This window comes from Vicugna pacos, chromosome 4, assembly GCF_048564905.1.
Source record: "Vicugna pacos chromosome 4, VicPac4, whole genome shotgun sequence".
NCBI lineage: Eukaryota > Metazoa > Chordata > Mammalia > Artiodactyla > Camelidae > Vicugna > Vicugna pacos.
Genome location: NC_132990.1, coordinates 47,980,047 through 48,006,684, shown reverse-complemented (window position 1 = coordinate 48,006,684; position 26,638 = coordinate 47,980,047). Strand labels below are relative to the sequence as shown.

Genomic DNA, 26,638 nt, shown 5'->3' with positions numbered 1-26,638 from the left:
GAACCAGCAAGTACTTCATTGGAGACACAAAGACTCCACCTGCATCAACTCAGGATACCAGCCATGGCAGCCCCAGCCCCAGCCCCGGCTGTCCTGCAATCCCCTCCCAGCACAGCACAGCCCAGATGCTGCCGCTGGGAGGGAGCCCTAAGGCCAGAGTTGCTGAGCTGCTGGGAATATTCGGAGACTCAGCTTCCCCAAGATGCACTCCATTCCATCAGGGATGATGCCATGTCCTGAGATGGCTCTGTCTCCCTGGGAAGAAATCCATGTCCTCGGGGGGGGTCCACACCCCTAGGAGGGGCTCCTTGGTCCTCAGGGGGCTCTGCGGCCCGGCACAGGCTCCAGTCCTTTAGATGCAGGAGGACTCCAGGCCCTCGCGAAGTGTGCCAGGTCCCTGGAAGAGTCCATGTCCTTCAGAAAGACTCCATATCCTCAAGAAATACAACTTGTCTCTTACCCCCGAGAGGTCTCCATGCTCCCAGGAAGAACCCCAGGAAGGGCTCTCTGCCCCTAGGAAGGGTCTACGTTCCCCAAGGGCCAGCCCAAAGCCCCTCTCAGCTGGCACAGATGCTGCTGACTGTGGCCCCTCCTGGGCCCACAAGGCCCAGCTCCTCCTGCTCATTGATGCACAGCTGGTAACCGCAGCCCCGGGCCCGGGCTCCAGATGGGACTCGGCGATCAGTCTTAGCACGAGGGGGCAGCAAGAAGCCCACACTGCCAGCGATGAGCATGTGCCAAATGCTGTGGATGTAGAAGTAGTTGTCTCGGGTTTCCACAAAAGCGTAGAGCAGGACGGCACTGCCTGCAATAAGGCTGCCTGGGCACAGGTAGAAAAGCCAGCGGCGCCACGTGGGTGGGTAGCAGTGCCGGCGGCGGACGCTGCGTACTGTCTGAGGGAGGCAGAGAAGTGCGGCTCAGGAAAGTGAGGCCTTGGAGCCCTAGCCAGAGCCAGTCACTCTGAGGCTTCCCCTGAGCCCTGCTTGTGACCTGAAGGCACCTGCCAAGACTGGAGTTGGGCACTGACCATAGGATCCAAGCCCACCTTCCTTAAACTGGAAACCAGATACCCAAGTCTCTGCACCCAAGTCCTGCTGGGGCCTCCCCTCTCCCCCAGCCCTCCCAACCTTACCCAGGCTGTGGCCAAGATCCCCAGGGCAAAGAGGCTGGGTCCAAGTAGGTTCCAGAGTCCATGCCGGTCAAGCTGCAGAGCCATGGACAGCAGCATAGCCCCCAGCAAGTACAGCACCTAGAGAAAGAGGTCTCCAGGGGCTGGGCCAGGCAGTGAGAGGCACTTGGCAATGCCTCCGGGGGAGGATGGGAGTGGGTTTCACCTAGACTTTGTCCCCCGGGGCCCACTCTGGACTGACCTGCTTGACCACAGGCTGTAAACGAGCCATGGCAATGACAGTGACCCACACGGACATTAAGGAGCCCAGGAAATCACAGAACTGCAGCACATCGTAGTCCATGATGCAGAAAACCACAATGCCTGGCTGGTCACAGGCATGGTAGAACTGGGGGGAGAAAGGACAGGCATTGAGAGAACGTGGGGCAGAGGTTCAGGTCCACAAAGCTGGAGAGAGAGGCCACGAGGGAAGTCAGAGGACACAGACTAAGCAGAACTGGGAAACGTCCGACCCCACTCCTGAGAAGAATATGGTAGAGAGGCCCAGTCTCTCTCAAGCTGAATGTATTTGGCAGTCCTGACCCTCACCCTCACCTTCCTAATCTGCCTGCTTCTGGAATGTGCTGTGGAGAGCACCAGGCCAGGGGGTCCAGATCTCCCAGGCTGAGGCCAATCCTTGCCTAAATCTCCTTGTGCTCACATAGGTTGTCCCACCTATAACCTTGGCCAATCTGGACCCCAAGCCTCCACCACACCCCAGTCTCTCCTGGTAGCTCAAACTCTGAGTTATGCTTCACCTTCAGACCTTGCACTAACTGGCCCTCTGCATCCCCTCCCACCCAATGCCATGGGCAGGGACACAGTAAGAAAAGAGGCAGTCCCTAAAGCCATGGAGAAGTGCATGGCACTTTACAGCATGGGGAAGAACATGGGGAAGGGACAGTGTTCACCCACCCTACACCATGGGAAACACGGTAAAGAACAGAGTGCTGAGGAACTTAAAAGGGGGTACAGGGGACACAAATAGAACTGGAACAAGCTATACTGGGCACCCCAGTTAAGAAACCAAGGTCTCCTGTCAGCCCTTGGGTCTGTGGTCTCCACTCCTGTGCCTCTCTAAACGATGCTATCACGGCCTCGGGCAGCCTGCATCTCCTTATTTGTGAAAAGGGTTACCCAAGGAGAACTTGAATTCAAGTTCATTTTGTCTTGGAACATTTGCTGTCACCTTTCTCTAAACTTCTGAATATAATTTATGTGATTTGAGTACTTATTGATGCCAAACACTAAGACCACATATGGTTTTAAGAATATCTTTGAGGCAAAGATGACAGGAACACGCCTCCCTCTGTGTCATGTGCCTTACGAGCCCATCCAGAGAAAAGAAACTGGGTAGGACCTCTGAAAACAAAAAGCTCTGTCCGAGATCAAGCATCACAGTGGCACGCTCACTCCTGCCATCTCCTGACAGCATCCCTGCTAGATGTCAGGAAGAATAGGTTGTTATGGTGATGGAAGCAGGGTTAAGAAGAAAATCTCAAAGCTGTAATGGGAAAAGAAAAGGTTTTGACCTATATAAACTTGATCAAAATCTACTCATCGGAGCTGAGCTTCAGACATGCCAGCAGATTTTAGGGGATCAAGAAAGTTTCTTAAGATTCTGTGAATCAATCTGTTTGACCTCTGTCCCCTGCACTGTACCCCAGTGCTCAGGGAGCCATGGCTACTGAGGGCATCTCTTGATAGGAGAGACAACCCTGTGTAATTGCCAGGATTGGGCTGAAATGCATTTGGCTGAACTGAAGCTGGGGCAGGAAGGCTAAGCATTTACCATCCAAAGGTAGCCTCTGAAGTGGCCTGATCACTAACTGGAGGGGCCCTTTAGTCACTACTTTCAGCCCACATCAGTTTCTTCATCATGCTATTAATAGGCAACCCTAAGTCACAAGGGCTCTGAGCCCAAAAAAGAGGTGGCCTTACAGACTTCAGTGAGACAGGTATCCAGGCCTCTAGAGGCACGGCTCTGGGTGTGGTTGTGATATCCAGTACACAGCTGAGGACAGGGACAGTGGAGCAACACAAGTTGTCCATTCACTGACAGCAATAGGGTCTCGGTAACTTCTGAGGAGAGTGGAAGTGAAAGAAATCTAGTCTCCTATTTGAACAAGTTAAGAGTTGAGAACAAGAAGGTGGCAGTGAGGTCAGGAAGCAGAGTTCAGGGAAAAGGAGCGTTATATCCTGAACCTGTATCACAAACCATGACACTCCAATTTCAATCACATAGCAGAGCCGTTAAATAAAAGCGAGTGGGAAACGGAAGCAGGTCTGTTGTGAAAACTGACAGAATCCAGACCAGATGCAGAGGTGCCCCCAGTAGAATTCCCCCAACAGAATGGAAAAACAGACTCAAAAGTTCAGTCTCAAGAGACAAAGGATGAGGAAGAAACTGCTAATGTTTCTTTTCAACCTGTTGAAGATTGCACCTGTCATTCAAATTACAAAATTTATAACTTTAACCAACAGAGGAGAAAGGGTGAACAATATAAGAGCTATAAGATAATAAAAATTATTATTACATAATATATAATCTTTTAGTATTATTATCTTGTAGCCCTTATATTATATAATAGTATTATATAACATATAGCCCTTATGTAATATAAGGGCTATAAGATAATAATATAAGGGCTTTATATAAGAAGATAGGAGTTTAGAAAAAGAAATTTTAAAAAAACTTAGGGATATTAACTGGAATTGCAAAACCCTGGGTTCAATTCCCTCAAATTTCAAACTGCAGGTCTTAAACTTGTGTATCTATCTTCTTTCTTTTCCTTCGCTTCAGAGGTAAAGCATGTTGTCCCTTCAGGAAGAGCCTGTTTTGGAATGATTGCGTTTTAAGTGAGTATCCCAGGCTTTAGAGAGGGTTTACAAGTCTGGGGACATGGATCCTTCTCATGTATTATTAAATTGAGAAAATGAGTTCTGACTGGGAAACTCTGACTTTTCATATGGGTCCACATCAGCATTAGAATTAATGCTTGAATATGCCAAAAAGGTTTATTTTCCAATTCTTTCTTTCTCATATGTTATTAATTGGGAGTTAATTTGGTTCCTAAACAAATCAATATTTTGGTCTTTTTCTACTTCTCTACTTCCAAGACCAGATACAAGTACTACAGCTCACTGAATTACCCAATACTGTTTTATGATTTGAATTTTATTTCAAAGTATTAATTTTACTTTGCAGCTTCACCAAGCACTTGATCCATATGCCTGACTTTCAAGCATATAGAAGGAATTGGCCAAACATTTCTGGAATAAACCCTTCAACCTCAAATAAGAGCGGATATATGCCAGCAGAAAAAAAGCAAAGCTGAATCACTTAATATTGAAAACACATCTAAGAAAGTAATTAATTGAAGGCTGATTTCCTCCTAAGAATTTCCGCACTGAAAAAAAAGAGTGGGGAAAAATGGAGAAATCAGCTCTGAAGCAGATTGGAGGGAAATCATCTCTCTAATATTCTATGACTGATTATTCTCCAAGTACACTAAGAGGTCAGAGAGATTAAGGTCATAGAAAACATGTAGGAGTAGAGTCCAATTAAAATTACCGTGTGAAGTGAACAACATGATCTACACTTCACCAGTACTGATCTGGCTACTGTCACTGCTGAATGTCCGAAAATGCCATCAGTGAAGTCCATCACTGACTCCCTCACAGGGCACGATTCACTAGGGAAACCGGCCAACAACTTGTGGCAGCTTACTTCATTGAAACTTCTCAACCCTGAGGAGACAGCATCTTGTCATCATATATTCTAGGTATATATCTGTCTCTTCTACCCACAGTGCTTCAGCCTGCTTTATTATTAACGCATGGAGCAGAATCCATTATCTATTGCCATGGCACCCCATCTATCACCATCTCTAACCAGGAGACACAATTTATAGTAAATAAGGTAAAGCAAATTGCCCACCATCATAGATTTCACTGGAGTAACCATTTATCCATAACCTAGAAGCAACTGGCTCAACAGAACTCTGGAATGGGCTACTGAAGGCTGAGTCATGTACAGTGGCACCTGGGAGACTCTACCCTGAATGTCTGGAATACTCTCCTGTCTGTTTGGCACACAGTATGTGCTCACTAAGGTTTTAGTCATCTTACACTTCATGCCATGTATACCCATGGAAGAATATCCCCACACCAATAAACTTTCCCCCATGCAAAAAAAAAAAAATATATATATATATATATATATATACATACATATATACATATACACACAAAAATATGTTGCAGTATTGTCTCACTGAAAATTGTGGACTAATTTTTAGATTAGTATTCCCATTGTCAATAGCATTAAAAAGAAGTGGTAGAAATAACACAGAAATATTGGGGGATTTAAGAAGAGAAATTCAGACTACAAATTGGCTTCTATCAGTGTAATCTAATCTAATTTGACACTTTCCTCAGCTTTGCATTTTTTTTTACTTAAAAGGTAATTTTGGAAAATTATCCTAAATTGTTTTTTTCCTGTGGATTTTATATTTTTATAACATAACTACACAGTTCATCTAATGCTCCAAAACAGAGTATCCAGGCAGTACAGAATTTAAAACTGGAAATGCAAATATACTCAATCCAGGCAATCCAGGAATATTAGCACTCAAGATAGAAAGAAACCTATTGCTGTTTCTTATTTTCTGCTTCCGTTTCCCCTTGGCAACAGTCATGGAATTTTGCCAAGGGACATTGAGTATTACTTGTATGATGCTATGAGAAACAGAAGAGGTAATAAGGAGGTAGACTTGCAGCCAGGATCTCAGCGATCAGCTAGGGGGCTGCAGGGGCCCCAGGATGTCAGCTCTGTCTGGGTCTTCTGGGATCCAATAATGAGGACTCAAGTAGCCCTGCAGGACATGTGGCTTGAACCATATGGGTTTCAGGTGCAATGCCTGTTTTATTTTCCCTGTGATTTCTTGTATTTGGTTTAGTTATATTTTCTGATCTTTTGAATGGCTCTTCTTACATTTTAAGAATTTGAGAACTACTAAACCAAGGTCATAAGTTTCTCTGTATACTCCAAGAATTCTGAGAAACTGAAGTCAGTTTAGAAAAGTATCAATGCATACTCACTGTCCTGGTGCAAGGGGAACACTACAGCTCAGTGATTACATGAGAGGCTCTGGAGGCAGGCTGAGTGAGAATTTTGGTTGTACCACTCAACTCAGACCTTAGGTAAAGTATTTAAATTCATCTGCAAAAAAGGGATGATGACAATATAGTATTACAATATTATTATTATTGTATTACCTATTACCTATTATTACAATATTATTGGGGGGAGTTGATGAGCAGTGTCTGACACACAGCATGTACTCAGGAGATGTTATTTTTCTGTTAGTGTTATCTGAACTGTCCAGCTAGATACAAAGTCAAGTACTGGGTTTGTGGCCTGTTTTTTTCTTAACATATTTTACATATTTACATTTTGCATTTTAAACTCCTGAAGAACAGAGCTACCAGGCCCTGGATGGGACCTGACGCACTACTCCAAGGTTTTGAAGACAGGGAAGACTGTCATCTACTGTGCTGGTACTGATACCTTGATATGACCAACGGGCCTTTAGATGGAGGATACAGAGGAATGAAATAAGTCTAAACTAAATAATGAATGGGAAAGAGGGATACCAGGGAACCTCCCTGGGAAAACTGAATCACAAGCAGCTCTCCATTTTGGCCCTTGTGGAAAAAGAACAGGACTTAGAGCAGGACTTTAGGCAACCCCTCAGAGCCAGTATCTTTTCCTTGATCTTTGCTTATTGCCTCATTTAAGAAAGTGGAAGCTCTGTGTGTGGTGCCAGGCACTTTCGGCTCCCCCAGCATTCCTACCAGGGGAAGGTCTTTTCTGGTTGATATGCCATCAAATCCCGAAGATGAGGAGTCATCTGGTACCAAACTCTGGAGCCAATGCCCAGGATGCTTGTGCGAAGTGCAGGAGAATGGACACGCTCGCCCCACTTAGGTATTCTTACTAACTGTGAACCATGTCAGATCTGCACATAACCAAAAGGGCACTGGTGAAACAGCTATTGCTAGAGGATTTGGTGAGCAACAGTATAAAGGGTGTCTGGCAACAAAAAAAGAGAAACAGTGTCTAACATAAAATAGCATGAGGCACTGTCAGAGCAGGTCTAAAAAAGGGCCCAGTGAAACAAAATTGGGGTGTGCTTTTCTCATGAAGCTTAAGGGGCCAAGGTCTCTCTCTACGGCATGGTACAGCCCACTCATCCTCACCTGTGGAGGAGCGTCCAGGACCTAGGACATGATCCTCCGTCTCAGGACATTTGCCCCTTCTTTCTCCTAGATGATAAGTAGATATTTGTAATTTGGACATGTGTCTGATCCGTTCATGCTGGACAACAGCAAGGCATGTATTAGTTTTTAAGACATCCTTGTCACTAAAACATGAGGAAAAGTCTGGATCCACCTAAGATGTTTGCAGTGCTCATAGGTAGGCCCTATGTATCACAAGATGCCAAGAGCCCAGGGATGAGATGAAAAGATCCCTAGATGCAGCATTTCAGGGGGAATGTGTACACACTACTCCATATTGTAGGTCAGGGGTTCTCAGCCAGTGTGTTGAGGTAAAGGTCCCCTCTGCCCTTAATGTAGACAGGCAGGATGGGGGACAGCTGGAGACCCATACTGTCTCCAGTGGCTGTTACCTTAAGTCACAAACAGCGTAGTTCCTTTACCCCAAATACCTTACAAAAATTACCATGTTCTATGCATGCTATGTATATGAAACGGCCAGGAAGTACTGCTGTAGAAGCCACAGTTTAGAGGAGCCATCCTCATGCTATGAAAGTGTAGACATCCCCAAACTCGTGGAAACCACGGTGGAAATGTAGACCCTCACCCACCACCATGGATAGGGACTCGGTGAAGGCCACATACCGTGGAGAAGAACATGGTGAAGGTGTAGACAGCGGCTTCTAGCACATATCGGCTCCGAATGGCCAGGACCACGGGTGGCAAAAACATGAGGTTGCTCAGGCACAGCAGTAGTGTGGACAGGAGCTGGAATCCATAGGTGAGCGCATCCGCACTGTCGGTGCAGCCCCAGCCCCGCCACCCTGCGAGTGGGAAGGGCACAGGATGGAAGAGGACAGAAGGCAGCCATGGGTTCAGCAGACACTTCTGCTGGCGGCCTCTGGCCAAGCCCGACACCACGGCCAGGGGACACTCTGCCCCCGCTTTCTCTCCAAACCCAGCAACTCAGGCTGCCGCCTCCCTCCCGTCCCCAGCTGGGCTCCCTTGCCAGCCTGGCCGCTCACCGGCCTTGCACTCGCAGGCGGCGTACAGGTAGTTGTGCGTGCGCAGCAGCTTGCACTGGCCGTAGGGCCCGCAGTCGTCCACGCACGGGGACAGAAAGGTGCGCAGCCGCACCTCGGCCGTCGCGTTCCGGCACCGCACAAACCTGCGCACAAACTGGCCGTCACCTGGGGCCTGGGGTTGCATCCTCCCAGCCCCGCCCCGCCCCGCCCTGCACTGCTCACCGAGGCCCCACCCCGCACAGGGAGCGCAGGGTCAGGAACCAGGTCCCCGTCTGCGGGAACGGGATTCGCAGCCTGGCCACTCTGGAGGTGGCACTGACCGTGAGGAGGAAACCGGCCAGGGACTCTGAGGGGAGAAGGTAAGGGGCACTGTGGGGTCAGGACCTAAAGAACCCTCATCCACCTACCCCTACTTCCCAGACGCCCAACCACCCTTCTTCCATACCCTCCTCCCCGTTGCCCCAAACTTCCAGCCCCCTCCCATTCCCCAATTCCTCACCCCACCTTTGGAACAGGTCACTGCTGCATCCCCCTGGCTCAAGGGCACCTCGTGAGTCAGGCATCCGAACACTGTCACATTTTCCTGGTGCAGGGAGCTCTGGGCAGGGCAAGTATAAAGATGAGGCTGTCACACCCTCCAGGTCCTCCTACCACCACCTCCAAACTCCTACACCTCTCAACCCCTCCCCAGAAGCCCCTCCCGGCTGTCACTGGACACCCCATTCTGGCAGGTGCTCACCACACTGGAGGCTCCCCTACCTCCTTCATTCTTACAATAGAGAAACTGGGGAACACCACCATCTTCCACAGCAGAGATCTTTCAAAGACTGATAAGATGGCAAGGCTAATTCTTAATCTTTTCTTTGGGCAGAATGGTTTAAATTCTGTCCAGGCAAGAGAGAACACCCTCTTTCTCAGTCTATCTAATTTGTTGAGGGGAAGGGGAAGGGCACTGTTGCTGGATGTAGAAACTGGTTGTGAACAAAGGTAACTGTAAAGCTTATCAATCATCTTCACATCTTCACCTGGGCCTGAAGGCAAGAGTCATGTAAAGAAATGCACTCATCCTCAGGTAAAAAAATTCTAGGTACTGAACAGTAGTAACAGAATGCCTGTGGGATTAAATGTAGCAACTGGCTGGGATGAAAAGAAACCGGATATCCACAAGAGTAAATGGAAAGGGTTGTCCACAAGAATAAAGGTAACAGGAAGCCATAAGATCACCTCATTCAAGAAGGATTTGAGGCAGCTTATTAAATACATATAATAGGATAAAATAAATGCATGAGGGAAGTTTACAAATCAGGATAGGAAAACAAAGTCTGTCCCTAGACATTGGCCAGATATTTGATGCTGACTTCCAAGCAACCAAAGCAAAGAAGGAAATATGATGAGTGACCAGATTTGCGAGTTCACAAGATAAAAGTTAATCAATCTCAGAAGCACTGCACCCAAAAGGGTGGTTCTCAGTTAACTTTGAATCAAGGAAGCACTAAGTTATTTGCAAAAGATGAAACTGACAAGGGCTTAATTTCCAGAATATACAAACAGCTCATATGATTTAATAAGAAAAAAACCAAACCCAATTCAAAAATGGGCAGAAGACCTAAACAAACAATTCTCCTATGAAGACATATGAATGACCAATAGGCACATGAAAAAATGCTCAATATCACTAATTACCAGGGAAATGCAAATCAAAACTATAATGAGGTATCACCTCACACCAGCCAGAATGGCCATCACTCAAAAGTCCACAAATGATAAATGCTGGAGAGAGTGTCAAGAAAAGGGTCGTTTGGTACAGCCATTATGGAAAACAGTATGGAGATTCCTCAAAAGACTAAAAATAGACTTACCATATGACCCAGCAATCCCACTCCTGGGCATATACCCAGAAGGAACCCAAATTTAAAAAGACACCTGCACCCCAGTGTTCATAGCAGCACTATCTACAATAGCCAAGACATGGAAACAACCTTAATGTCCATCAACAGATGACTAGATAAAGAAGTTGTGGTATGTTTATACAATGGAATAATACTCAGCCATAAAAATGACAACATAATGCCATTTGCAGCAATATGGATGTCCCTGGAGAATGTCAAAGTGAAATAAGCCAGAAAGAGAAAGAAAAATACCATATGACATCACTCATATGTGGAATCTAAAAAAAAAAAAAGACAAATGAACTTATATATAAAACAGAAACAGATTCAGACATAGAATACAGACTTGTGGTTGCCAGGAAGGAGCAGGGTGGGAAGGGATAAACTGGGAGTTCAAGAATTGCAGATACTGACATATAATATAAACAAGTTTATACTGTATAGCACAGGGAAATATATTCAATATTTTATAGTAGCTCATGGCAAAAAAGAATATAAAAATGAATATATGTATATTCATGTATGACTGAAGAATTGTGTTGTACACCAGAAATTGATACATTGTAAACTTGACTATAACTCAATAAAAAGAAATAAATTTTTTAAAAAAGCACTAAGTGCCTCCTATCCTTAACTGCCAGAGTGAATTTCATACAACTTGCTCGTAACCTCCCTCAATGCAAGCCCAGGGCAATATGCCAAATTGCCAAATTATTCAGCACAAGCCCTTCTGGTGAGAGCCAAGCAAAAATGTCCTCTAGGTATGCAGTTTTCTGATCCAAATGTCCAATTCTTGATCCAAGGGAAAAATCAAAATACTTGGAGGGAAACATCAGAGTACAGGTGCCAATATACCTTTCAGAATAAACATAACAGGCTGTCTGAGGTATGCAGCAAGTGTCAAAGCATGCAGATGGCTGGAATGTAAGCACATGCCCTTTAGAGAAAATGGACAAGAATGCAGAGAGGGATAGGGTTAGGGAGCGAGGGCTGGGCCGCTCCTCTCAGGATCCTGAGGAAGAGAGAGTATGGATGAGGCTGGCCTCTGATATAAGCTCTATGGTTTCAAGGTCAAATCAAGACTTCACTGTCATTGCCCAAAGTCATGGCAATAAGCAAACACAAAATATATACTCTTAGCCAGAACAGAATCAGAGAGCAAGATGCAAATAAGGAACATCTCAGGGTTGAAATCAGCTCTGTCCTGACCAGCAGGACCACTAGAAACTTCTGAGCCATGTCCCATAAAATACCACATCAAGCCACAGACCAGGTCTCAAGTGGGCTGATAGGAAAACTGTCCCTGCCCCAGAACTGGGGGATAGTAGAATTAAAAGGATTCCTGGCTGAGGGAACAGTAGTTAAATTATTAGATCAATGGCAACCCAAGACAATTGCCAGTGGCCTGACACAAAACTCTGCCCTTAGCCCAGTCTTATTCAACGCTGAAAATAATGACTAAGTCATGTAGAAGGCTAGCTTTTCAAGTGTGGGAGTTACACAAAACAGAGAAGACCCAAGGCCCAAACCAGTATTAGGCAATGCCTCAAAGATGGACATAAATTCTTCCACTCGGGTTAAAAAGTACACTGCAAAAACACAAGATAGGAATTGGCAGTGTTTATACGTACCAGGCTCAGGGCATGAAAATGCGTATGCCCCTTGGTTACAACTAGATAAATACAGCAGTCAACGTGGATAAGGACTAGGGGGACAATGTGGATAAGGCACTAGGGTGCCTTCTTCTATTTTCCAAGGCTTTTATGTGTGATCCTATTACTTCTATAATTAAAAAGTAAATGTATACAATTGTTTTGAAGAAAAAAAATGGAAAGGAAAAAGACCCAGAGGTCTTAGTTCACCACAAGCCTCAAGTCCCACAGTGTGAGACAGCAGCTGAAAGAGGTAACTTGATCTCAGGCTGCCTGCCACCCAGCTCAGACCACCCCAGATCACTTATTTCAGAGGCACAGTGACAAGCAGTATGAGGAGAGAGTGGAGTTTGAAGAGGAGGTTCAGCTTTGGTGAGATTGAGAGGCATCTGAAGGGCTGTTAAAATTGGATAGAGATGCAACAAATGTACCACACTAAGGTATGATGTGAGTAATACGGGAAACTGTGCAGGGAAAGAAAGGAACTCTCTGTACTTTCCTCAGTTTTTCTGTAAGCCTAAAACTTCTCTGAAAAATAAAGTCTATTTATTTAAAAAAATGGACAAGGTAGATGACTGGATATTGCTTCTGAGGTAAAACAAAGATCAGTGGGTAAAAATCCACGGAGGCAGACTTCAACAGAATGCCAAGAATACCTCTGGCAATCAGAGCTGTCTAAGTACAGACTGTATGGTCTCAAGAGGTGGTGAACTCCCATCACAGGAGATCTGCAAGAAAAAATCCACACCTGCCATAGAGAGAGGCCCTTAGTGAGTGGCAAGTTGGCCTGCAAAACTGGGAAAATCTGGACCATTCTGAGCTGCCCTGGCTTCCTAGCCCATTTGCAATAAATACTCAGGGTACATTTGTTGACCAGAATTGGGCTGATACATGGTCTCTAACCATAAAACTGGGTGAAAGCAACCTGGATAGGCTTCCTGGAGGAGGTAGGGCCCCTTCACCCCTGACATCATCTCCTTCAGGTTCCACCACAGGGCGACCTCCCCGTTCTCCACAAAGAGTACCGCATTGAGCTGGAGCTCCAGGCTGAGGACACCTCCGCTGTCCAGCACTGGCAGCAGCCTCAGGGCAAACACAGCTGGACGCTCAGGGGGGAGGGCCACGCTGGGGCCAAAGAAGATGTAGAAGTGGACGGAGAAGGTGTCCAGTTCATTGCGCAGCGTCGGGCGCACCGGCCAGCAGTGCTCGGGAGGGGATGTGGCCCCAGGCCCCTCGGCAGGGGCTCCGAGGGATGGCGGCTCTGGGGGCAGTGACTGGCTGCCCAGTGACTGGGGCATGTTCATGGCAGCTCCAGGGACCAGGGCACGGGACAGGCTGGGCTGTGGGCACTCTGTGGGGCAGAGAAAATTGGAGCTGGGGCCTGCCGCCCTCACAGCCCTGCAGCCCCACCACAAAAGATCTGAGCCAGACGGGATTTATCAAAGGGTGAGGAGGGTGACAACTAAAATCAAATGTCTCCTAGGAGTCTGGCATCTAAGTTCACAGGACAGGGTCCAGGGCCTTCCTAATGTTCACAGCTAACAGAATGTCACGTTGAGGAAATCAAGGTCATCTCTCCCTCCCCAAGGGCAATGAGAACACGGCTGAAACAGATGATGGACCCTCTTACTGACTTGCAAGGGCTTTGGCAAGGACATGACCCAGAGGTCCTAGCTGTCCCTGCCTACCCCAGGACACTGAAATAGAGATTAAATCAAGGAGAGTAATGAGGTCCCTTAGTTAGCCTCCAGTCAGGTGCCAAAAAACCATCTGAAGGCCTTCCAGCGAATGGAAGCTCCAAGTAGGAGGGCTTTGGGGAGTGTGAAGGAGCCTGGGTAGGGTCAGGGAAGTCAAGTCACAGGGACATAGCTGAGGATCAGTGAACACAGCCACTATGCCTGCCCCTTCCCAGCTACAGGTGTGGACACAGGCTGGGTGGCTGGACAGGTGTGGGGCTTCTAACCTTGCAACCGCACACACAGCTGGAAGCGGATGGTCCTGCCAGGGCCCCGCGATGGTGTCTCCACACGCACGTAGACCCAGTGCCCCCAGGGGGGTAGTGCCAGCTCCAGCTGGCATACCGATGTACCTCCACAGGCCACAGAGCTTGAGTTGTGCAGGGGTGGGGCCTTGGGACGTAGGCGCAGTGTCAGGGGGCAGGCAGATGCCCCTCGGCCCCCCACACACACCAGCTGTGCTGAAACCCTGTAAGTGAAGCTGGGCACAAAGACCCTGGGCAGAGGGGAGGTTGGGGGTAAGAAAAGACAGGGTACAGAGAGGTGAGAGGGACACAGGATGAGGGAAACACTGGGAAGAAGGGGTCATGGAGAGGTAAGGGACACAGGAGAGCAGGAGAACTTTTGGGGGTCTTCCCCTCTGTCCTGGGAGAGAGGGAGGGAGGGTCAGGCCAGCCCTCGGGCTCTGGGTGGCGCAGCAGTCCAGGCTGGCTGGAGGGAGAGCAGGAACAGCAGGCAGGCTAAGAAGCCAAAAGAACCTTGTTCCCTTTTTGAGGTCAGGGAAGGAAGACAGGAAGGGCCCGGTTTAGGGGAGCATTCCACTTACTTGTACAGGGCTGAGCGATTGTGGGGGGAGAGGGTTTGTTCTGAGGGTCGCCCAGGCACCAACACGGCAACGTCCAGCAAACGCCGGACAATCAGCTGCGGCTGAAGGAGGTACTGACACTCATCCTGTAGACCCTGAGACAAAAGCAGGGGTGATAGGAGGGGAGAGACAGAAAGGTGCACTAAAGCAAGGCAAACAGCCTGCTGAGGACGGGGACAAACCTCCTCCAGCCCTCCTGCTTCTGGGGCTATGACTGCGGTCTCTCTAAGCTCTGGGTCCTTCCTAGGTCTGCAGGATCTGTTGTGACCCTCAGCACTGGCTGAGGTTTAGAGACACAAAACCAGGCCCTCCTGACAATCAGGCCCTGCCTACCCTCCTCCAACCCAATCCCTCCTCCTGAGTATCCCTGGACAGACCCTCAAGGTAATTCTGAACCACTCCATTCCCTGACCAAGCCCTCAGGAACGCAGAGCACTAGCACTCCTTGAGCATAGGAAAGCTCCTTAAAGGCCTCCAGTCCAAACCTCCCTCCTCCCCCAGCTGAATCTTTCATTTCCTTTATTCTCCACCTGCCCCTCCCAAGTGCTTGTCCAGCCTCTACTTAAACACCCCCAGGAAAGAGCCATTCTACCTCCCAGGCAATCTCCAGACTATAAGCAACCCGAGAACAGAAACCTGGTCTGCCAGACACAGAGCCTAATGTAAAGTGCACCCTTCACAGATGAACATTTGCTGAATAAATGAATCAACCCAGCTCGGGGCAGCTCTGACCTTTATGAAGCAGAGCCTATCTTCTGTCTCCCTTCCCACCACTCTGCCTCATGGGCCCCCAGATGCATCTGCTCCTTCTGCCCCAGTCTGGGTTTCTTCTGTTACTGGAGGAGAACAGCCACGTCTCCCTAGCACTGGATAGAATCCCTAGCACTTCTGGATAGAATCCCTAGCACTTCTCTACTCAGGTGACACCACCAGGCCCAGGCAGCCACAGCATTTTCAGGGAGCACAGTCCCATTTGTTCCAGCTCCTCTTCTGCAGCCTTTGCAGCAATCTGGGCCCTCGATACTAGCAGTTCAGGGGAAGAGGGGCTCCTGATTAGGCTTCTCTCATCTTCTGAACAAATGGCCTTATGCCCAATAAACCAGAGGCTATTGTTCACTTACGTGGTTATTCTTACCAAGACATACCATTAACCTTGTTCGGGGACAAAGATCCCAGGCTCTGACATCCCACTGAGTTCCCTGCCATGGAATAAGCCAGCCAAGGCATGTCTGCTGACTTCTAGCAAAGTTCCACAAGGCTGGAAAGAGGCCTTGATGGATGCCATGCTGCAACATCTCATTATCCTCTGCCTTCTGCATCACTGCATCCCCAATGCCCAACACACCACCTGGCATACACTCGGTGCTAGAAAATATCTATTGAGTTAAAGAACTGGTCTCAAAAAGAGGGTCCCTTCAGAGAGCTCCTGAACCCATCTAGTTACTCAGAGACCTCCATCTCTGCTTTCCAAAGCAAATGTCCCTCATCTTTGATATCAAATACTAAAAACCAGAAATACTCTCACAAGTTATTTCATTGACCCCACTTCCTAAGGTCAGGAATCACTACCATAATAATCTTGCTGTGAATGATCCCCAAGGCTGAGGACTCACACTCAGAAAATGGCCCATTTCCTTACTAGACAGTCCAGAGGGAAGAAACACTTTGTTCCACATTTTGCTTGCTGTTGGCCTAACTAAAGGATAGTGGACAGGACCTCTCTGGTTAACAAGTGCTCCTTCCTTAAACTGTATAATGTGCACATCCAACTCCCTTCTTATAGATAGGAGCATTCAGTCAGTGGAGAGCAGGGAAGATGCAGTGACCTTCACCCTGTACTGGGGCCACAGAAAGGGCACCAGAAGTCAGATCCTCAAGAGCTGCCATGGCAGAAGCCAAGTGAGAGAATCCAAACTCAGTCAACATCCCTTGTCATGAAAGGAACAGCGCTAAAACAAGGAAGCTTGAGAAACTAAGAGGGCCAAAAGTAAGAAGGGGAGTGAGAAGCAATCTGAAAGAAGCTGGAGTGGAAGGCCTTAGATTGGTTCCTAGACTGTCCTAGTATGGGTGGGCTGGATGTCTTCAGAAAAGTCTGAGCCTCTGGGTGAGGTGTGCAGACTGAAGATGCCCAAAGACACCTGGCCTTCTCTGTGGGAATATTTCAGTACTTAGCACTGCCCCAGCCCACAGTCAGCCAGCACCAATCAACATGGAAGTAAATAATCGCTGGACAGACTTCAGGGGGCAAGAGTGGAAGCAGGGAGTCCACTTAGGAGGTTACTGTGGTGGTCCAGCAGAAGGCTGAGGGGAGGTGTGTTAAGGGCAGAAATAGAGTAGGTGCACCCAGTGCATGCTTTAGTAGTACGGTCAACAAGACTTTCCCTATAGATCAGTTGTGTGGAAATAAGAGAAAAAAGGAGAATAAAGTATGACACCTAAATCTGGGGCTTGAGCAAATGGTAAATGGCAGTGCCATTTACTGAGAAGAAGATTAGAGAAAGAAGAGGCTTAGACTGGGAGACGTGAACTAGCAATCAAAGAGATTTTTACATTAGTCTCTGGATATGTACTTGCTAAGTCTGAGATGGGCCTTAGGCATCCAATCGGAAATGCCAAGCAAGCCATCGAATATGAAGTCTGAGACTCAAAGAAATTAGGACCTTCTCAATATACTTGGAAAACATGAACTTATAGGTAGTATTTAAAACCACGGTGCTGGAGACACCTAGCAAGAGAATGGAGAAATAAAAAGGAGTTTTCCCAAGACCAAGCTTTGGGGCATCACAACATGAATAAGATCAAGCAGAGGAGAAGCCAGGAAAGGAGACAGAGGAGTGGGTGGTGGGCAGGAGGAAAACCAGGACAGTGCTGTAAAGTCACAAAGGCCAAGAGGAGAAACTGTTTCAAGACGGAACGGGTAATATGAGTAACTAGGTAACAGCTGGTTACTAGTTACCTCTGGAAAGGGGACGTGGGGACTAAACGGGGACCAAGGGAAGAGGAAAACTTACTTTTCACTGTATGCCTTTTGTACCTTTCGAATGTTGTATCAGGTGCATATATTACCTATTTGAAATACAAATAAAATAATTTAGAAGGAGGAAGAAGAGCAGAAGGAAGACTGCTAGCAGACTTTAACCACAACACTTGAGATACTGAGCCGCGCTTGGTCCTAGCTGGTGGATTCAACCGAATCTTCTCTTCTGTACAATCGGCTTCTTTGCTTTCCTCACTGTTGTTTTCATTATTTATCTGCTTTTATTTACTTTCAAATCTTGGAGCTGGGAAGAGGAAGCACTCAACGAGAACTGTGCCCCAGGCATTTGGAGAACATATTCCTAATAAGCCATTTGGGTGCCAGATGTTACCCACAACCCAAAGGCCAGCCCTTCAGGGCAGACTGGCAGCTGGACACCACAGGGTGCACATATGCTCCAACACAGGAAACACAAGGAGACGGAGGGCATGGGTCAAGACAGAAGGGGTTGACAGAAATAAGAAGAAAAGGAAAGGAGGAGAAACGAGATCAGTTTTAGGCAACATGAGTTTGAGAAAATGGCAAAGGGGCAAAAAATATTTGCCAGGCCCCAACAATGTGCCAGGCTCTGTGCTGGACGCTAGGAATACAGTCGTGAATAACACAGACACAGGGGCCAGAGCTCAGGAAAGCGCTGCACCAGATAAGTCACTTCCCTTTTACAACCTCATAAGGCTTCCCAGTCACTCTCAGGATAAAGTTCAAGCTTCTAGGTCCTTTATGATCTGCCCTCTGTTCACCCCTCCAGCTCCCTCACTCATCCCAACAACCGCCCCACACTGAACCACTTCAGTTCTCCCTTCTCAGCTTTAGCCCATGCTACTCCTACCACCTGGAGTGCCCTTCCCAGCTTTCTCAACATCAGGCCTCACTTCCTAACAGTTTCCTAAAACCACTTCTCCACCACACTACCGAGCTGAGGCATCCACCTCTCCTTTGTCCTCCTAAAATATCTCACTAATATACATCTTATTTATCTGTGTCCCTAGCATCCAACCCAGGGCCTGGAACAAAGCAGGTGCTCAAAGACTAAGGTCTAGTGGGAGGCCTGAACTCATCCCAAAGCTAAGGAGGCCCCTAGAAACAGTGCTGCCTTCTTATTGCCAGGACTCTTCAGTCCCTACCCAAGGATATCCCTGAACCCACACCACTTCCTTTGTTGGCCAAGTCCCATGGGAAGTCAGAACCATGGTACAAGGAGGAGACAAGTTGAGAGACAGAGCCCTGGAGAAGCGCTCTGGACAATCCACTCACAGGCTTGAGTCTAGGGAATCAACCAGAGAACTTAAGAATACTTAGAGGCCCACAGAATATTCCAAATGGTAATCAAATTCTTAGAGGAATCACAAAGAAGATCCTTGCCCCCTAACCTCCAGAACAGGCCTGAATGGAGAGCTATGTCTCTCAGGGGGTTCACTCATGGCAAGGGAATTATGCCCTCTTCTCTCTAATCTCACTGCGCCCCCGGGATCTCTGCTGGCTAGGACTCCAGCTTGCGGTACCCAGTTCCCCAGGCCCCACTGCTATATCTAGATGCAAATGGGCCTGATCTGACCTCTCCTAACCAGGCTTCAGCTCCCATGATCCTAGCCCTGGCCTAGGCACCAGGCTGGTCCCACTCAATCAGAAAGGTTTTTGGATAACTAAAGCACGGCTTCAGAAGGATTTTCTCTTCTCGCAAAGAAAGTCAAAGATCAGAGTTGGGATCAGGAACAAGGTCTTTGGAATTTGGCCACAGACCTAAGCAGATATCCCTCCCAATAAAGGAACACTTGATTCTGATGAGAGTCAAGAACCTAGAACCCAGAGCCATTTCCAGGTGAGCTCCCAACATGTTCTCACTGGAGAGTTCCCAGGCCTGGACAGGAAGTTCTCCTGCACATCACTCCCAGGAAAAGCAGGTCTACCACTGAGCCCTAGAGATGCTCCCTCAGCCTGAGTTTCCAACTTTGCCCACAGCAGTGCCTGTACACTTGTCCCTGTGTAAATCTCAGCTCACTCAAAAGCATTATAACACCCTGGAACGCTGGGCTATTGCAAGAGGAGAGGGGAGTCCGACACAGTCACAGGGCCTGAGCCCTCAAGGAACTCACCCTGAAGAGAGACATGCGGGTCAAAACTTCACCTGACTGGGAATTTCTGCCCCTCCCAATTCTCAATGGCCAAACTCCACCCATTTTCTAGTTCTTCAGGTCCTGTTCTTTAAATCCAGCTCAGCTCATGCTGGGTCCTTCGCCCTGACCACTGGCTCCACACACATGGCCATCCCACTCTGACATGGCCACCTCATCACATCCTCCCTCCCCACCAGGGGACAAGAGTAAGCAACCTTTAGATCTTCTCACTGTAACAGAGTGGTCTAGCCTGCCCAGTACATGGGAATGGCAGGAAAATTCTGTGGCATTTCCTTCCCTCCAAACTAGAATGGAGAAGTAGCCTGACCTTAACCCTGTAACACTCCAGACTTTAATAAACTCTGCTCTATGAAATCACTGCCAATATTTGGGGTAAAGAGAGGCAATAGCTGGTTGGACACCAGTTGCTTAAAATCTCCCTTTAACAGTAAAGGGTTTCCCTGCCCCAGAGTTCCCTTATCATCTTCCATAAGGCGCAGGGAACTGAAATTAGGATAGATGAGGAATGTATTCTCATGTATTCTCCCAGATGGACTAACAACTGGGCTGCAACCTACAAGAGTCCGCAGAGCTATCACCAAGATGTAGAGAAAGACTAGTCCTGGGTTTGTGCCGCAGCATCTGACCAGTCCCTGGCTGGCTTCTGATCACCTTGATTAACCCTGCGCCTTCCAATAGGAAGGGATACCACTTCCCAGGGCTGGGGCCTCTGATTGACTCTGGACTTTCCCTTCAGCTTACCTGAACCCACTATGTCCTCTAAGGTTCCCAAACTGCCTCCTGCAGGTCACGGCCTCTGGCCTACCAGATGACCTGCTGACCCCTAGCTATGCCTCACCCCAGCCACCCTCATGCTGTTGCCCACACTGGCACAAGGCTGGTCTGCCAGGTAGCCCAGAGATGGAGAAGCAGCTCTGGCCCCTCTTGTCTGGACAGCATCAACCCACCTTGACAGAGATGTGACCGTGGGCCTGGGGAAGGTGGGCAGCCAAGAACCAGTCCCCCGGTAAGGGGCTGCTGACGTTAAAGATGCCGGAGGTGCGGTTGGGCAGTGTCCAGCTGAGAGTCAGTGAGAAAACCCCAGGCACAGCTGTGTCCCCTGGGAAGTGTGTGTGCAAGGGATTGATGACAGGGGGTGCCCCGGACCGGAAATACCTGGAGGACCAGAATGAAGAGAAGAGGAAAGCAGGCAATGGGGTGGGGGGCAGGAAATGGGGGAGAGAAAAGAGCACTGTCACTCATCACCAGTAAAACAAGTGGATTCTCCAGACTGACGCATGCAATAAAGTGGGTCCAGGTCAGGAGTCAGAACATAAAAGGCAAGATGTCAGCTCAAGCACTCATACAGTCATACAGCAGTCAGGAATCGTCAGGAGACAGAGGTCTTGGCCCTCACTCAGTCATACTTCAGTCTGGACAAGTGTCAGGGTCAGAAGGTCAGTTTAGATACTCATGAAGTCACATTCTAGTTTGGAAAGTGGCCTGGGGTTGGAAGTGGGGGTCAGGAGGTTAACTCAGACACTCACACAGTCACACTTTGGTCTGGGCAGTGGTCCCCAAAGGTTCCCCCCTGCTCTTTGAAGATGATGAGGTTCCAAACAGCCAGGAATGTGTCTTCAGGAACATGGAAGTGGAAGAGCTCGGTGCTGGCAAAGGAGCGGAAAGGACTCAGCTTGCGGGGTGAGCAGGTGGAGTAGTCAGTCAGGAAGAGGCCTCCTGGGGAGCAGGCGGAAGAGAGAGGAGCAAAGTAGGACAGGCCTTCGCCAGAAAGCCCCAGGCATACCAGTCCTCCCCACACACAGCACCAACTCAACAAATGCTCTCCTCTGAGCCAGGAACCGAGTCTCCTGCCGCCCCCATTATCTGCTTTAATCCTGACAATGACCTCGGGGAAAATGACCTCTTTTTACAGATAAGGAAACTGAGGCTCAAACCTAGACCAAACTGAGGATTCAAACCTTGATCTGTCTAAATCCAAAACCAGGACTCTTTTTTTGACCCCACAGCTGCCCCTTCACTTAGGAGCCATTGTTCTCTTTTAATATGCCTAACAAAACAAAGGTGTGGATGGGGGGCTGGTGCGCGCTGGCATGGGCTCCTAGGCTACTGAGCATTCGGGAACTCCACCTGTGGGCTTGCGCTTCAGCATGGAACTGTGAAACTTCCTTGTTTATTTTCTTCCCCTCTCTGTTCCCCTGCGGTCAGGAGACGTAAAAACCCTCAGAAGCTTCACAAGAGCTGCCTGTATACTGGCTCAGGGCAGTGGTAGGGAGGGGCGAGTGTGGTGAGGCTCCAAGGGGCCTGCTTGGGTGGCAGAGGCAAGGACAGGAGCTGGCAGGCCACCACAAGAGCCCCCAGGAGAAGGGGAAAGGAGAGTCAGCAAGGCCTCTGGGATTCAGATGGAGCAGCCGGGGGCGCTTCCCGGAGGGAGGCCCCGTGAGGCAGTCAATCGGTGAGCCACTGGAATCTCGGACCACCTGGGAATACTCATATTCAGAGCAGGCCAGGGTTGGCAGATTGGGAGGAAGTGGTCCCCTGCAGCTGAAAAGCCAAGATACCTGATCATGGTTGTTAGGAGCAGAGCCCAGTGGCCAGGAAAGTCTGGTGAAAGCAGCTACCAGGCAAACACATAGGGACCAGGACTGCTGTGGCAGTGAAAAGAACGCAGCAGCTTAGCTGGATAGAAGAGAGCCCCAAATGGCAGGCAAAGCTCTAGGGAATCTGACAGCTCTGGAGACTTAAGACCAGCCCCAGCAAAGCCCAGAAAGATGTCCCCAGAACATATGAGAAGGTTGGAAACTCAAGCCGCTTCAGAACAAGAGTAGGGGCATCAGGTAGGGGTGACCCTGAAGCCAAGTTTCCAGCCAAGTAGTAAATACCCACAGGCTTGCTTATTCTGACCATCTACCCCCTGGAGATGGGAGATGTAACTCCAAAACTGAGGTATTTGAAATAACAGAGAAAGGACATCTGGAAAGGGAGGCTGCTGAGGAGGGAACATGGGACAAGGTTGGCCCCACTGAACTACAGCAACCTCAAGTCACCCTGCAGAGTTGTCCTATGCAGGTAGAGATCACTGGCCCTAGATTGGCCTGTGCTCATCTTCAAAGGCCATGGGTACATCCAAGGACTAGCCTGCCCAATTCAGATCACACAATCTGTCTCAATGTCAGCAAGGAAGACCTGCCACCTTGCAAGCTAAGCACTGCCCAGGAACTGGAGAGGCTCACAGGGCAGTGGTGATGTACCCAAGAGGGATGACAGGAAACGAACCAACTGATGAGGAAAGTAGGTTTCCTAGGAGCCCTGGCTGGGAGGCAGAAAGCTGAGGGCTGAATAACCTGGACACTACAGTCACAGGAAAGCACAGGTGCTAGTGCACCCCCTGCTGGAGTCAGGGAAGGGCTTCTCCTCCTCAAAGCTGGGACCAGGGATAGGTCACCAGACGGGCCACTGCTACTGCTGGGAATAAACGTTGGCCAGGCCCCCAGCGCAGATGCTCAGAGAGCTGGTGGTGAAAGCAGCTAATGACCTTTGGGAAACAATGGACAGACGTGCACAAAGAGCCCTGTGATGAAAAGAACAAGGCATGGACTGGAGAATTGGGGAACTAGTTACACCACCTCAAAGCAGCAAGGGGCTACAGAGGTCACAGGATAGGCTGGTGGGAAAAGTGAATAAAAAGCAGCTGGGCTTGCTGGAAGGAACATAGACGTTCTGAGGGCAGATGTTTGAGAAAGCGAACACAGCCCCATTCACTCCAAGCTTTGGTTCAGGGTTTCACTAGGGCCTCCAGAGCTGGGTCCCAGAGGAAGCACCTAACCAAGCTCAGATGAACCTGTCCTGAATGTGCCAGTACTTCCGGATGAGGCCAGGGTGATTCTCCATCACCACCTCTGTCTCTGTCTCTCTCTCTCTCTCTCTCTCTCTCACACACACACACACATACACACAAGCTGAAGCTGGTCCTGCTAGTCACAGCACACAATAGAGCAAAAGGTCATTTCCTATAATGGCAAGGCATTCCTGGGTTATGCAACTGCAGTCAGACAAGTCTAAGGAAAAGACTGAGGATTTACTGAGGCTGACTGTGCTATCATGGTCCTGTGACACTGCCAGCCTCTCCTCAGGCAAAACCTATCACCACCACCAGGTCACAGAGCACCCCTGCAGGCCAGCGACTAGTAACAGCAGTCAGGGCAGCCCTGCCTGCTGTGAGGCCTAGTCAGTGCTCTTTTCCAACCTCATTACAATCCTCCCGAAGCACTTGAACCTGCTCCTGGACAGTTCTGTTTTAATCCACACCTCTCAACTTCCTACAACTCCGTGGCTGTCAGTCACCCTGCTCTCCTAGTCAGCCCAGTGTTAGCTCAATGGGCTCATGAACAAAGGAGCTGCGGGGACAGGGATGGAAGCTATTAATTGGGCTCAACAGAATGGACTCCCTCTCACCCCAATTGAAAAACTGACCTGGCTGGGGGCGGATGGGTTATTTATGTATGTTGTGGGAGGCATCCAGCATTGCCTCCAACCAAGGAAGGGATCATCCACTTGGAAGGTGACGCTTTAGTAATCTGTCTACAGGAGGAGCAAGAAGAGCTGAAAAGGAGCATGCATAGGCCACAACATGTAGCTCCCCTCACACAACAACACAGGCACTAAGGACACATGGGCTCACATGCACCCCACACAACACACACGTGCCTACGCTCACCAACCCACAAGCATATACACACACTGCACATGCCCAGCATTCCCACAGACCCCTCAGGTACACACACAGACACATAAGTGCCCAGATAACAGTGAGCACCCACATAGAGCTTGCACATCTCTGCAGGGGCAGCAAGCTTTAGTGTGCATCGATCTCCTCAACCTCGGGCACTGAACCAGGGCCCCAGAGCTCACTGAAATGCAGCCCCCATCCCCAGTTGCTCTGCTAGTTGTTACTGCTGAAGACTTCTTGGGTACATCTTCATCCCATCTAGAGAGCCACCCACCAGAGATGGCTGGGGGTTGGGGCTATGAAGACTCTCTATTACAGAGTGATCTTTATGGCACATCTCCTACAGCCAGGACCCCCTCCTCCTCCCACATTCCACCCATCAGGAAGTTGGGTATCCCCCTCTCCTATTAGAGTCACTTCCTCACTGGATGGTGGCCCTGGGCTGACAACTGGCAAATGAGGAGTTTGTGGATGAAGCCCCCTTGTGGGCAGACAGGGGAGAGGATAGGCTATGCTTTGAGTCTTTCTGCACTTAGATCTGTTTTCCTATTGCAGTGGGGGGGAAAAAAATCCACTAGTATGGAATAGGAATTAGGAAAACTTTTTCCAGCGCCAGACCTGCCATTGACCAGCTGTATGACCTTGGGCAAACTGATCTCTTGCTGAGCCTCAATTTCTCCATCTGTAAAATGGTCTCCAAGTTTCAACCCTGCTCTAAAAGTGTCAGGAATTATTCCTAGGCAAATTAAGCTTATTTGAAAGGAGGCTTGTGACAAGAGTTAAACTCATAATGGCAACTAATCCACGTCCATCTGTTTGCTACACATTTATCTTCAAAAGAGCTTTCTCAACCTGTTTTAATGCATGCCCAGTACCTCAAAGGGTTAGTCCAGATCTTCCCACATGGACTAGAGGCTCTCTGCTGGGGGACTATGTCTCCCCCATCAAACTTCATGAGCAGGAGCAAAGCCCTCAAGACTTTCTTGGAAAAGCAAGGGTCAAAGTGGGGACAGGATGGACGCCAAGAAAGAAAACCTTGGAGTCTCTGTCTTTGGGACTATCAGCCACCTGCTGAGCCTCAAATCAGTTACCGCTCTTCTGACCCTCCTGATTCCTCTCAGTTATGTAAGACTTCTCTCCTCCCTACTCCTCTCTTCTTCGCCAGTGATCTAGTTGCCCAGGTCCCACCTCTGATGAATCCCTCCAGTCCACCCGTCCCTGCCAGAACCCCATCCCTGCCTCAGTCTTTCCTGTTTCTGCACTCACCAGCCCCTGGGCCAAGGACAGACAACAGCAACAGCAGCAATAAGGCTGGTGGCAGCTGGAGCCCAGACCTGAGTCGAGGCTGGGAGAGGGGCAGGGTATGAGAGAGAGGGGTGGGCAGTGGGAGAGATCTGGGTAAACACAGAGATGAGGGCAAAGGCTGGGACACAGAGTTGGGCTGGGCTGGACACTGGGGCTTGTACAAGGGCAGGGGATGTGATGGAAGGAGGGGCTGTGGTGGGGACTGGAGCAAAGGCAAGGGTTGGGCCCCAGGCTTAAGCAAATATTGTGAATGGGGTTGGGACAGGGGCTGGGCTGGGATTTGGGAAAAGTGGTGAGGCAGGGGCAGGGGCTGGGATGGGCGCCAGGCCAGGGACTGGGATTGGGACTGGAAGGGGAACCTAAGTTGGGACCCGAATCTGGGCATTCGCTGGGACCCAGGCCGGAGCTGGACCTGATGTGGAAAGCGGGGCGAGGGCGGGGTCGGGGGCCAAGGCCTGGATGAGGATAGGACAAGGGGCCGGGACAAGGGCTGGGCCATGGCCCGGGGCGGGGGCGGGGCCGGACAGGCCAGCGCGGGGCGCTCGCAGAGCTGACCCGCGGCTCCGCTCCCACCCCCCGGGGGGTGCCTCCGGTGTCCTCGCGGGCCCGGGGCCGGGGTCGGGTCGGCTGGGGCAGGGCCGGGGACCTGGGTAGGAGTTCAGGCCTGGGCGACTCCGGGCTGCGCTGGACCGGCGATAACCAGGCCCCGCGGCGGCGGCGGCCTCGGCCTGACGTCATATGGTGCTCCGCCCCTCGATTAATTCTATTGGTCCTTGTTAGTAAAGCCCGCCCCCGGCCCTAGTCTATTGGTCTCTAAC

General features: G+C 49.3%; 1 protein-coding gene across 4 annotated transcripts; it reads right to left on the bottom strand.

The window, feature by feature from the left end:
• TMEM8B (transmembrane protein 8B) lies at window positions 1-26,540 on the bottom strand. 4 transcript variants are annotated; one of them, XM_031677289.2, is made up of 14 exons: window positions 26,467-26,540; window positions 25,782-25,860; window positions 21,316-21,505; window positions 20,737-20,944; window positions 14,579-14,712; window positions 13,980-14,248; window positions 13,042-13,367; window positions 8,980-9,073; window positions 8,698-8,821; window positions 8,476-8,618; window positions 8,096-8,274; window positions 1,371-1,517; window positions 1,133-1,249; window positions 1-889 (listed from the first exon to the last, which is right to left on the bottom strand). In XM_031677289.2, exons 7-14 carry the CDS (start codon window positions 13,318-13,320, stop codon window positions 353-355), a joined length of 1,620 nt encoding a protein of 539 aa, XP_031533149.1. In that variant the 5' UTR covers window positions 13,321-13,367; window positions 13,980-14,248; window positions 14,579-14,712; window positions 20,737-20,944; window positions 21,316-21,505; window positions 25,782-25,860; window positions 26,467-26,540; the 3' UTR covers window positions 1-352. The 4 variants fall into 4 exon arrangements, 3 of the variants coding, with proteins under 3 accessions (XP_031533149.1, XP_072815817.1, XP_072815816.1); XR_012072078.1 differs by lacking the exons at window positions 1-889; window positions 1,133-1,249 and adding exons at window positions 6,272-6,392; window positions 7,028-7,191; window positions 7,433-7,498 and having other exon boundaries at window positions 1,393-1,517; window positions 25,782-26,525; XM_072959716.1 differs by having other exon boundaries at window positions 1-893; window positions 25,782-26,525.
• Between the last annotated feature and the right edge of the window lie 98 nt (window positions 26,541-26,638).

Coding starts and splice junctions, on each gene's coding strand:
- TMEM8B (XM_072959715.1), bottom strand. CDS start 26,319: ATGGCCCAGCCCTTGTCCCGGCCCCTTGTCCTATCCTCATCCAGGCCT. Junction 20,945..21,315: donor CCAGACCAAAGTGTGACTGT/GTGAGTGTCTGA, acceptor CTGGTCCTCCAG/GTATTTCCGGTCCGGGGCAC. Junction 1,250..1,370: donor TACAGCCTGTGGTCAAGCAG/GTCAGTCCAGAG, acceptor CTCTTTCTCTAG/GTGCTGTACTTGCTGGGGGC.